The sequence below is a fragment of the Carcharhinus amblyrhynchos genome, chromosome 8 (assembly GCF_965287045.1).
Source record: "Carcharhinus amblyrhynchos chromosome 8, sCarAmb.v2.hapA, whole genome shotgun sequence".
In the NCBI taxonomy this organism is placed as follows: domain Eukaryota; kingdom Metazoa; phylum Chordata; class Chondrichthyes; order Carcharhiniformes; family Carcharhinidae; genus Carcharhinus; species Carcharhinus amblyrhynchos.
In genome coordinates, this window is record NC_137331.1 from 112,427,265 (window position 1) to 112,439,514 (window position 12,250).

General features: G+C 38.5%; 1 protein-coding gene across 1 annotated transcript in view; it reads left to right on the forward strand.

Moving 5' to 3' along the window:
- The window catches only part of LOC145346841 (vesicle-associated membrane protein-associated protein A-like), a 103,149-nt gene that overhangs the window by 73,994 nt on the left and 16,905 nt on the right, over positions 1 to 12,250 (forward strand). The window contains exon 3 of the mRNA XM_080194664.1: positions 8,129 to 8,232. Within this exon, the coding sequence (XP_080050790.1) occupies positions 8,129 to 8,232 (104 nt within the window). The remainder of the gene's footprint in view (positions 1 to 8,128; positions 8,233 to 12,250) is intronic.

Genomic DNA, 12,250 nt, shown 5'->3' on the forward strand with positions numbered 1-12,250 from the left:
TCATTAGATTTTTTTAATACCAGATATTTTATTCAATTCAAATTTCACCATCTGCCATGGTGCGATTCAAATGTGGACCCCTAGAGCGTTACCCTGAGTATCTGGATTACAAGCTCAGCGACAATACAGACTTATTGCAATCAAAGTGCTTAAATGTTGTAAAACATTTGAATGTATATTTAATATCAAATCCATAGAGACTCCTGAGTCTCTTTCCGCTTCATAATGAACTCCATCATTCTTATATAGTCTATTTTCCCCCTATGTAGTAGAATAGTCTCTCAAACCTAAATGTTCAAAAAATCTGAAGTTGTCTGAAAACTGAACATTTTTAGTTTGTAATGCATCAATTTTAATAGACTAAAGAAAACTTACCATGGACATTTTGGGCAGGCACTTGCCACTTGCACGCTAGTCTATTCCTGCATTCCAGCCAATCCAGCTTAAGCTGGACAGCGAAACCCAAAACTTGGTACGGCTTCAATCCTGAAGTGACCACATTTGAGACATTGTATCTGTACTTTAAGTTTAGTCCGTTATCGTTCTGTTCACCTATGTATTTAATCCCATTTATCAATTTCTGAACTGTCTCATTTATTCCACTGACTCTAATTTTGTATTACCTCAACCTGTTTTGCATTTATAATTCAGCGGCAGCAATGATTTGAGAAAGAAACAAAAGATGCTAGAAAATCTCAGCAGGTCTGATAATGTTCTCTCTCCACAGAGGCTAATGTTTCAAGTCTGGATGATTCTTTGTCAGAGTTATACAGACATGAAACGCTAGCTCTGTTCTTTCTCCACAGAGGTTGTCAGACCCGTTGAGTTTTTCCAGCATTTTCTGTTTTTGTTTCAGATTCAAGCATCTGCAGTAATTTGCTTTTATCTTAATGATTTCAGCAGCATGCTGAGTCATTCCACTCTGTACCACTGCCACCCTGCGTCCAGCCAGTTTAGATAATGTTCACTCCTGTAAGAAATTGCTGTCTAACATCTTTATAAAATCTAGCGATTTATTGAATATTTTAGGAATCTTTTGAAGAAAGCTTGCATAACAGTTTGCTGTCTGCATAACACAGGAGAGAATAATTATCTCTGGCAAGGACATGTTTCAAGCGTAGACATTCATGACAAATACGTGAGCCAACTGTCTAAGTAAAACTGTGAAAGCAGACTCTCAAGAGGAAGTACAAGACATTGGTAAGACCACACTTGGAATACTGCGTATAGTTTTGGTTACCCTATTATAAAAAGGATATTATTAAACTAGAAAGAGTACAGAAAAGATTTGTAGGATGCTATGGGACTTGATGGTTTGAGTTATAAGGAGAGGCTGGATAGATTGGGACACTTTTCTCTGGAGCGTAGAAGGTTGAGAGGTAATCTTATAGAGGCCTATAAAATAATGAGGGGCACGGATCGGCTAGATGGTCAATGTCTTTTCCCAAAGGTAGGGGAGCCTAAAACTGGAGGGCATAGGTTTAAGGTGAGAGGGGAGAGATACCAAAGTGTCCAGAAGGGCACTTTTTTCAGAGGGTAGTGAGTATCTGAAACAAGCTACTAGAGGTGGTAGTAGAGGCAGGTACAATTTTGTCTTTTAAAGAGCATTTAGACAGTTATGTGGGTACGATGGGTATAGAGGGATATGGCCCAATGCGGGCAATTGGGATTAGCTTAGGGGTTTAAAAAAAAACGACGTTGACAAGTTGGGCTGAAGAGCATGTTTCCATGCTGTAAACCTCTAAGGAAAAGAAATAACTTTGGAGGGGGAAGAGTTTTGCTCATAGTGATCTATGCTGCTTACTGTCCTCACAAAGCAGAAAAGACCAGGAAGGAGCTTCCTAACATTTCAGCCAACTTGGGAAGGCAAAGAACAGAGAGAAAAGAGACTAATGCAAACAAAAAGACAAGAGACTGCCACCTTCAGTGTAGAGATCAACTAAATCTGCTCGTCTACTCTCCAGGATTGGTAAACTGCTCTCGTCTGTCATGGGTTGTATGTCGTTTATTCTGTGTTCCCAGCAACCAATTTGCTAGACAAATCGGCACCCTGCAAAACAGAGCTGAATTCTAAACATACCCCTGACAAGAAACATGATATACACATATTTCTTAAAGCCACACTTCCCATCAAGATATTTGTCTCAATTTCTATAAGTCTTTTACATGATCATAGTTTAGGATTCTTTGGGATTTCTTTCCCAATGAGAGAGACTGGGATTGCAACTTAGGTATGTGTTTGATATTTTGGGCAGTGATTTGCTTCAAAGAAAATAATTTCCTCACAGAAATTAAAAATGTAACCCAAATCAGATAAGCCAGGAACTGAGTTGGCATGTTAAAAAGTTGAAGACAAGGGGAGTGAGTTTCAGCTGAAGGAGTGAGCATTCTAGTTCAGAAAATGAGCCTGAGTTACAGAAAGAATAAGAATGATATAAATTAAGAACATAAGAAATAGGAGCAGGAGTAGGCCATCTAGCCCTTCGAGCCTGCCCCGCCATTCAATAAGATCATGGCTGATCTGTTGTAGCTCAGTTCCACTTTCCCGCCCTCTCCCCATAACCCTTAATCCCCTCTCTTATCAAGAACCCATCATCCCGCTTCTTAAAAATATTTAGCGAGGCAGCCTCCACCACTTCAACGGGCAGAGAATTCCAGAGATTCATTAGAAGAGGAAACTGCACAAATTTGAAGCTGATAGAGACTGCAAAACTTGCAAGGTGAGGCAGAGATCTTAAACTGATGCATTTGTTGAGAAATGTTTGTGAGGCTCAAGCTCGTGGCGGCTTGGCCTAGAAAGTGAATATGTAACTACTAATAAGGTGTTTGTCATTTATTGACGATCAATTTCTGGTAGTAGCTCTAGATGATTTAAGAACCAGGTTACATGATTAGAATGTAAAAATGTCAAACTTTAATTGCTGGATTGGCAGTTGTTCTGCATAGAATATAGTTGCACAGAATGTGATTGACTCTGAACTGCCCTCGAAATGGGCAAGCCACCAGTTATATCAGCATTTCAAGAAGGAAGCTTACAACCATCTTCTCAAGGGCAACTCCGGATGGGCAATAAATAGAAACATAAAAAGAAGAATCAGAAGTAGGTCATTTGGCCCTTAGATCCTGCACCCTCATTCATTTTGATCATGGCTGATCATCGAATTCACCCTGCCAATCCCTTGTTCCCTTTAGCCCCTAGAGCCAAACCTATTTTTTTTCTTGAAATTAGGCAATGTTTTGGCCTCAACTACATTCTGTGGTCGTGAATTCCACACTCACCATCTTCTGGGTGACAAAATTTCTCCTCATCTCAGTCCTAAAATGTTTACTCCTTATCTTCAAACTATGGCCCCTAGTTCTGGACTTCTGGAGCATTGTTTCTGAATGTATCCTGTTAGAATTTTACATTTCAATGAGATCCTCTCTCACTCTTCTAAACTCAAGTAAATATAATCCTAATCAACTTGGTATTTCCTCATATGCCATCGTAAGAGTCAGACTGGTAAACCTTCGCTGTACTCGCTCTATAGCAAGGACACCGTTTCCCAAATAAGGATACCAAAACTGCACACAATACTCCAAGCGTGGCCTCACCAACGCCCTATACGTTGCAGCCAAATATCCCTATACTCAAATCCTCTCGCTGTGAAGGCTAACATACTATTTGCCTTCTTTACTGCCTGCTGTACCTGCGTGCTTACTTTCAGCAACTGATGTACAAAGACACCAAGGTTTCGCTGAATATCTCAATTTGCACCCATTCAAATAATAATCTGTCTCCAAATTGCTACCAAAGTGGATAACCTCACATTTATCCACATTATAGGGTATCTCCCATGTTCATATCACACGCTGAGTCTGTCCAAATCATGCAGAAACATCTCTGCATTCTCCTCACAGCTCACCCTTCCATCCAACTTTGTATCATCTACAAATTTGGAGACTATACGTTCAGTTCCCTCTTCCAAATCATTAACATATAATGTGAACAGTTGGGGTTCGAGCACAGGTCCTTGTGGAACCCCGCTAGTCACTGACTGCCAATCAGAAAACGACCCATTTATGCCAACTTTGCTTCCTATCTGCTAACCAGCTTTCTATCCATCCCAAGACATTACCTGCAATCCCATGTGCTTTAACTTTACTTAGTAGTCTGTTATGTGTGACCTTGTCGAAAGCCTCTGAAGGTTTAAATAAACCACATTCACTGGTTCTTCGTCAACTCTACTAGTTGCATCCTCAAAGAATTCCAATAGATTCATCAAGCATAATTTCCCTTTTGTAAATCCATGCTGATTTTGTCTCATGATACCACTGCCATCCGAATGCCGAGTTATGAAATCCTTGGTAATGGACTCTAGCAACTTCCCCAGTACCGACGTCAGGCTCACTGGTCTATAGTTCCCTGTTTTCTCTCCATTCCCTTTTTGAAGAGCACAGAAATATTGTGAACATAAATATAGCTACTAAATAACCAGACACGAATGACGAGCAGGTTTTTAAAAAAAATTTATTTGTGGAACGTGGGCGTCATTGTTTGACTAGCAAAGGAGGATCAAAGGATTGATTAAGGAAGGGAAAAATAGAGTATGAAAATAAGCTAGTGGGCAAAATAAAAACTGACTGTAAATGTTTCTATTCAAATGTAAAGAGAAAAAGATTGACAAAAATGTATGAAGGTCCCTTATGGTCAGAAACGGGAGAATTCACAATGGGGAATAAACAAATGGCCAACGAATTACGTACTTTGCTTCAGTTTTCACAAAGAAAAACATAAATAATGTACCAAAAGTTCTGAGAGAAACAAGTTTTAGTGAGGAGGTTAAGGAAGTCGTCATAAGTAGAGAAATTGTTTTGGGGAGATTGATTGTATTGAACTACGCTCCAATCTCTCCAAAACAATTTCTCTACTTATGACGACTTCCTTAACCTCCTCACTAAAACTTGTTTCTCTCAGAACTTTTGGTACATTATTTATGTTTTTCTTTGTGAAAACTGAAGCAAAGTACGTAATTCGTTGGCCATTTGTTTATTCCCATTCTGAATTCTCCCGTTTCTGACTGTAAGAGGCCTTCATACATTTTTGTCAATCTTTTTCTCTTTACTTTTGAATAGAAACATTTACAGTCAGTTTTTATTTTGCCCACTAGCTTACTTTCATACTCTAGTAGCTATAATTATGGTCACAATGTTTCTGTGACCTGAATCTTTTGGGGCTTCTTAAGAATCAATATAGGCATTCAGAGTCAGTCAAGCAAAGCACTGAAAGCTGCATTAAGAGCTCAGGCAGAAGCAGGCTGGAATGTCTTGCTCTGGATAGGGAGTTAGGGTTTTTACTTCAAATAAAAAGTTCACCAGGTTGGTGCAGAATAAGCACAGAAACACTGGGAAAAATTTAAAATGCAGAAAGAAGCCATTCAGCTCATCATCAGTGTGTTAGGCAAAAAGAACAAAGAAACTAGCTGTTCATTTTAATCCCATTTTCCAGCACCTGGTCTTGTAGCCTTGCAGGTTACAGCACTTCAGACACAAATTCAGGTACCTTTTTGAAATGAGTTGAGCATTTTAACCTCAACCACCAATTTAGGCAGTGCCTTCCAGGTACCCACTACCCTCTGGGTGGAAAAGTTTTTCCTCATGTCTCCTCTAATCTTCCTACAAATCACCTTAAATCTATGCCCTTTGATCCCTCCGCTACAGACAAGTATGTTGTTTTAATGTGTACAATGTGCAAGCAAAGGTTGGAATGATACTGCTGTCAATTTCTTCGTTTCCTGTGTTTCACCATAATTGTTGTGAAATAAAGCAACTCATGAATTAAACCAATTAATGGCCAGTATTAATTCAGTCCATCTTCAGAAAGATTAATGGAGTACAAAAAGCAATTACTGCAGCAGTTGTATATCGGAAAGATGAAGATGAAATGCTGAAAATACACAGCAGGTCAACCATAAAGTTTCTGATATAAAACTGGAAGATATTGCTGTTGATCAGCAACTAAAATTGGAACAAAGCAAAAAGAAAGCATCTGTAGAATTAGCATAGTCTTTTGTATTTTTGCTTTTTAAAAAGGTGTTTATCATGCCTAATCCTGAATTTTTCTGTCTCTCCATTCATACTGCTTGTCCTGCTGACTAATTTTATGAGCTTCAGACATGAAGGCTTAGTCGATATCTCAAAGAAGTTCAATTATTAAACTCCCTACACCTGGCTACCATATTCAGTAGATATTAGTTTTCATCTTTAAAAGAACAGGTTACTGAAGGGACTTGCACCATTGAACCTGAGTGTTTACATGTGACATTCTTGAATTCACATCCACCTCATCAAATATAAATACTATTTCCTTCATAAACAGTTCCATCACAAAAATTCAATTTGTCAAGCATGACCAGCTATCTTCAAAATATTGACCCAGTTCGTGACTAGCTCTTACCTAAATTTTCACTAATTTCACTCTGAAACGTATGTTCTAGAAGCCTTTATTCAGCTAAGGTAGGAGAGTATCTGACCCCATATTTATTCTTACATAGTGTACTTCCAATCTCATAAAATTGTCTTCCATTGCTTAATTGAACCAAAATTATCATAGCCAAGTACCTTCAATAAAACCACTTCCTATTATTATGGTCTTGAGTTAATGAGACAGTCTCTTAAGTTCTCCTGCTTGTGCCAAAGACCACTGCTGTGTAAATCTCTATGATATGATTTAACATGCATAGTATCTCAATATATAGTGTTCTATTGGTATCAGTGAAGCATAATTTATCACTTGTGCTAGCTTTCATGATGTGGTTGAAGTACTCTTGAGATATTTTGGACTTTAGAAAGAAAAGAGTAAACATTCTCACAGACACTTGTAGTTTTAATTAAACTATCGAACTGATTTATTAAAAGAAACATTGATAGTAGCAATAAACAATAGAATTATTAAATTATTTTTCAGCACTTTAGATTGTACAGAAAAGCACATGCAATACATTTCTAACTATTGCTGATTTAAATCTTATCCATGTGTATTTGTAAAGACCTATACGCCTTTACAAGCTCATTCCACATGAACTTCCCGAATCTATTCTTCTTACCTCAACATCTTTTCTGCATCACTCCTGTCTTAAATCTTCCCTTAATTTGAAATGTTGTCCCTTTGGTACGGTTTACTAACATGGTATTTTGAGTCCAACTTTTGTGATTATTAGTTTAAACTTCCACCTGTAGTTTTGGTGCCAGGGACATTTGTGTCAGTTTGTCAGTTTTGTGTGAAAACTGGATTTTCCATGTGGCACCACATTTTTCTGAAGGCAGAGTTGTAATTAAGCTCAGTGTGCACTGATACAAGTTCCTAAGCAGTTGTGTTAAAACATCTTATTGAGAAAATAGCAACTATTACAAGCCAGATGACGAGAAATTGGAAAGTTGAAAAGAAGAAAAAATGCAGAAATATATGCCATCAGTCACAACTCATAAGGAGAAATGAAGATTCACCATTTGTTGTTTGGGCCGTCTTACATGTGAAGCTTTGACCACGCCATTGGCCATTATTGATTTGCTGTCTGTTTCAGCATTAATCACCTGAATAATTAGGTAGTGTGTGCGTACGTGTACGGCAAAAGGAACATTTTCCAGTGGTCTTCTGTTCCATGGGTATTGTAAGATTTAAATGTTTTTACTTTCTTTGAACCAACGAAAACATGTTTCATGTCTATTTTCAGATTTCTTCTTGCCGCTGGATGGCACTGTGTAATCAGCTCGAATACTGAATTTCAGTCAGTTCCAACCATTTACTGTTCAAACCTGGCAGGAAAAGAAAATTGGAACTTGAATCCTGTCAGTGGTTATAGTTGTTCACAAAGCTTCATCTGATTCCTACTGGCACTATTTGTGGACATTGCACTAATGTTGGTATATTTTTAGGTAGAGGAAGGGAATCAATGCACCACTTAAGAGGTATACAGGCTAGTGACTTAATGGCAATATGAAAATCTAGGTTGTTACTTGCTATTCACCTGAGAAGTATTTTTAACTAAATGTGTCATAGTTAATTCACATACTTATGGTTTTAAAATGTTAAATTTAAGAACCAACCTCTGGCCTTCCCAAAACTAACACCTCTGTTTTCCCCCTCTAGTAATGTTACAGCCATTTGACTATGACCCCAATGAGAAAAGCAAACACAAATTTATGGTACAGACAGTCTATGCTCCTCCTGGCGTTGCAGACATGGAAGCAGTAGTAAGTATTACATTTTATCAAAAAGCCTTGAGAGCAAAAATATTTACAGCATTCTCTACAGTGGCCAGCACTACTGATGCTGTGATTTGTAAAGCCTATTTTGTTTAAAGTAGCTTGCTTTGCTTCTATTTTGAGTACTTATAAAGTTTTGCTGATTATATTTGGTGATTTACTTGTACAAATTCTCTCCAAATCTAAGCCTGTAACGCTGCTTGGAAGTATTCTGTAGCTTCCAGCTGGTTCACTAGATGGAGCATTTAACAAAAATTGATGGCCTTGTTCATTCCCAGCCTCTCAGCTGAAGTATGTTTCAACATATGTTATATCTATATTCTTGTTAAATTCATGTCATTTCTCATTTTATTTGTCATGGTCACCCTGAATGCTAAATCTGCTGTGATAATCAATCAATGCTCGTAACAATGTTCTCTCAGTAATGGCAATGAAGATGGATTCATTTTTAGTTTCATTAATCATTGTTCAGAGAATCTTTTGTTGCTTTCTATTGCTAAGCCACTTTTTAACACAGCTAGTTAATTCATCATCATTCACGAGGTTCAATGGACTTTTAAAAGATTCAAAAATACACATTTAATAGAAGAAAATTCAGCTAGATCACTGGATTGCTATCAATCAATTTCTGTAGCTCAAAAAATTCCAGCCAAGCTATGATGTGACTCTGGAGAACATTAATTTTCTGAAGAGTGTTCAGTAATTTTCCTAAAGAAGTATCCCAAGTGTTTTCCTGCACAAAGTTTTTGTCTCATCAATTTGACATTTCCGGTTCATTCCCTTAAAGATTAAGGATGGCAATTCCAATTTTCCTATCCTTAAATTGATCCATTTATTTATCAAGGCATCAAAATATCAATCGTAACTTAATATCGTTAATATTGTTTACTTCGTAACTTTCTTGGTTGCATCCTCAGATTTTGTGTGTTCTGTGTTTCCTACTTCGATAGAAGCATTATGTAATTGTCATCAATGTCTGAACTAAAAGGACAAGTTGAAAATCAATCTTCACGTGTAAACTGATTTAAAGAGGGCACTTAAAAAATGGCTTGGTCACTGAGTAATGTTACCAAGCTGAACTGTTTAATGCGTAGCTCTGTCATCCCTTCCATAGCTGAACAATTTTTGGATTCCTTGTGATGTCCACAGCCTAATGAACAATTTTGGTCATCCTCCAATCCTGAGTATTTAGTATCATTAGCAATGCATCTCACAGATTATGGCTGAAAAGTTTGCTGTGTATGCTGCTCTGTTGAATGATTTCTTGCTCACAGGATGGTGTCCATTTTCAGCAATCATAATCCCAAAATTACTGGACCTTTTAATCCTTATGACTAACTCTGGGGCTTTTCCAGGAACATATTACTATCAAGCTATGCTGCTCTCATTAATCTACATAAATGTTGTGTTTGTCCTCTTTTTCATTTAACCCAAGCAGATGACTTTGTGTTAGAACTCTAGTTTCAACATATAATATTACAGTGGAATTCATGGCAAATTTCAGCTGTGTATATGGCTTCTGTGTTCTACTGGTCAGTTTTGGGAAATCGTCACTCCAGAGACAAAAGGGCTGCTTTTCATGTGGGACTGGAATTAAGTTGGCAGGAGAAATAAGTGATGGACAACACTTGGAGTACAAGATCCTGGCTATTTTAACTGAGTTTGCAGCACCTTGCGATATTTTCTCCTGCTTGAAACTTGTGAAAGTAATTACAGTACTTCTGGTGGGAGTCAGAATGCAGGCTACTGCTAAGGACCCATTGATATGACCACTAGGAAACACTAGGATGGAATGGGGACACCCTATGGGGAGGGATAGAGAGGTAGAATTTGGTGCAAAGTACCCTTGAGTATGGGGGAGCACTCTTGAGGACTGATGGTTAATCAGTATGTTCTGTAAGTCTTGCATGTCATGCTTTTGTTTGTTTCCCCATTTGCTATTCCCTCAATCTAACTGCGATAGCCTAAGCAACAACTTAGCGGTGTTTATACTGCAGTCTTCCAAAGTTATGGATGATTATGTCCTAATATTAGATATGATCAGTAAGTGAAAAATATAACTTTATTCCTTGGCATGTTGCAAACCACCTAGAAATTGGGCAGTCCTGAGAACCGAGGGAATGATGACAAGCGCACCGATAATACTTAAAGGGGTATTCAATTCACTTAGTTATGTACGTTCTCTTAGTTGATTGGTTCTTGGGTTCTGAGCATCACTAGCAAGACCAGCGTTTATTACCCATCATTAATTGCCCTAAGGAAAGGTAGGAAGTCACCTTGAAGCGCAGCAGTCATTGTAGTATCTACATGTCAATGGTGTAGTTAAATAGAGATTTCCCAGATTTTCACTAGACGCAGTGAATTTACCCCCAAGTCAAGATGTTGTGTGTCTTGGAAGGGAACTTGCAGGTGGCGATGTTCCCGTGTTTCTGCTACCCATATGCTTCTATGTGGTAGATATCATGGGTATGAAAGTGTTATCAGAATAATCTTTGCAAGTTGCTGCAGTGCGTCTTGTAGATGGTACACAGTGCTGTATCTATAAAGCATACTGCTTTTCTCCTGAATGATGTTAAGCCGTTTGATTATTACTGGAGATGTACTTATCCAGACAGGTGGAGACTATTCCACCACACTTCTAACTTGTGCATTGCTGATGGTAGGCAGGCTTTGGTGAGCCAAGTGGAGTTACTTGCTGCAGCATTCCCAGCCTCTTACTGGCACTTGTAACCATATATTTGTATGAGGGGTCCAATTAAGTTTCAAGTCAGTGGTAAACCTAAGGAAGTTGAGCATACATAGAAAAAAGAAGCAAGAGTTCAGCTTTGTGAGCCTGCACCACAACCCATAGCTGATCATTAAATTCAATACCCTGCTCCCTCCCCTCACTCTTCTAAACTCCAATGGATATTATCCTAACCGACTTAGTCTTTCCTCATATGATAGCCCTGCCATCCTAGACATCAGCTTGGTAAATCCTTCACTGCGCTCCTTCTATAGCAAGGGCATCCTCCTTCAGCTAAGGACACCAAAACTGCGCATGATATTCCAGGTGTGACCTCACCAATCCCCAATACAGTTGTAATAAAACATCCCTATTTTTATATTCAAATCCTTTTGCAATGAAGGCCAGTGTACCATTTGCCAATTTTACTGTCTGCAGTACCTGCATGCTTACTTTCGGCGACTGATACACGAGGACACCAAGGTCTTGCTGAGTGTCCACCTCTCTCAATTTACACCCATTCAAATCATCATCTGTCTTCCTATTTTTGCTACCTAGTGGATAACCTTATATTTATCTATATACTGTGTCTGCCACGCATTAGCTGTCCAAATCACGCTGAAGCTTCTATGCATCCATCTCACAGTTCACCCTCCTGCCAATTTTGTATTGATCCTTCCAAATCATTAATATATGCTGTGAACAGTTGGGGTTCTAGCATAGATTCCTGCAGTAGCCCACTAGTCAGTCTGCCAATTGCAAAGTAACGCATTTATTTCAAGTGTTTGCTTCCTGTCTGCTAACCAACGTGCTAACATATCAAGACACTACTTGCAATCCCACTTTAATTGCTTTAATTTTCCGTAATAATCTGCTATATGGGGCCCTCTTGAAAGCCTTCAGAAAGCCCTAAATAAACCACATCCACCTGTTTTCCCTGGTCAACTCCATTCATTACATCTTCAAAGAATTTCAGTAAAATTGTCCAGCATGATTTCTCTTTCATAAATCCATGCTGACCTTGTCTGATCATATGCTTTCCAAATCCTTGATGGCTCTAGCAACTGACACTGGGCTCACTGGTCTATAGTTACCTGTTTTCTCTCTGTCTCCCTCTTTGAATAGTGAGCTAACGTTGCAGAGTAAGTAATGTGTGGGAGCAATTCCAGAGTCCAAAAAATTTTTGGAAATGTCCACCAATGAATAATTGCCAGTGCCACTTATTTTAGTATTCTGGAATGAAGATCATCAGGCCTTGGAGATTTATCCACCTACAATCCC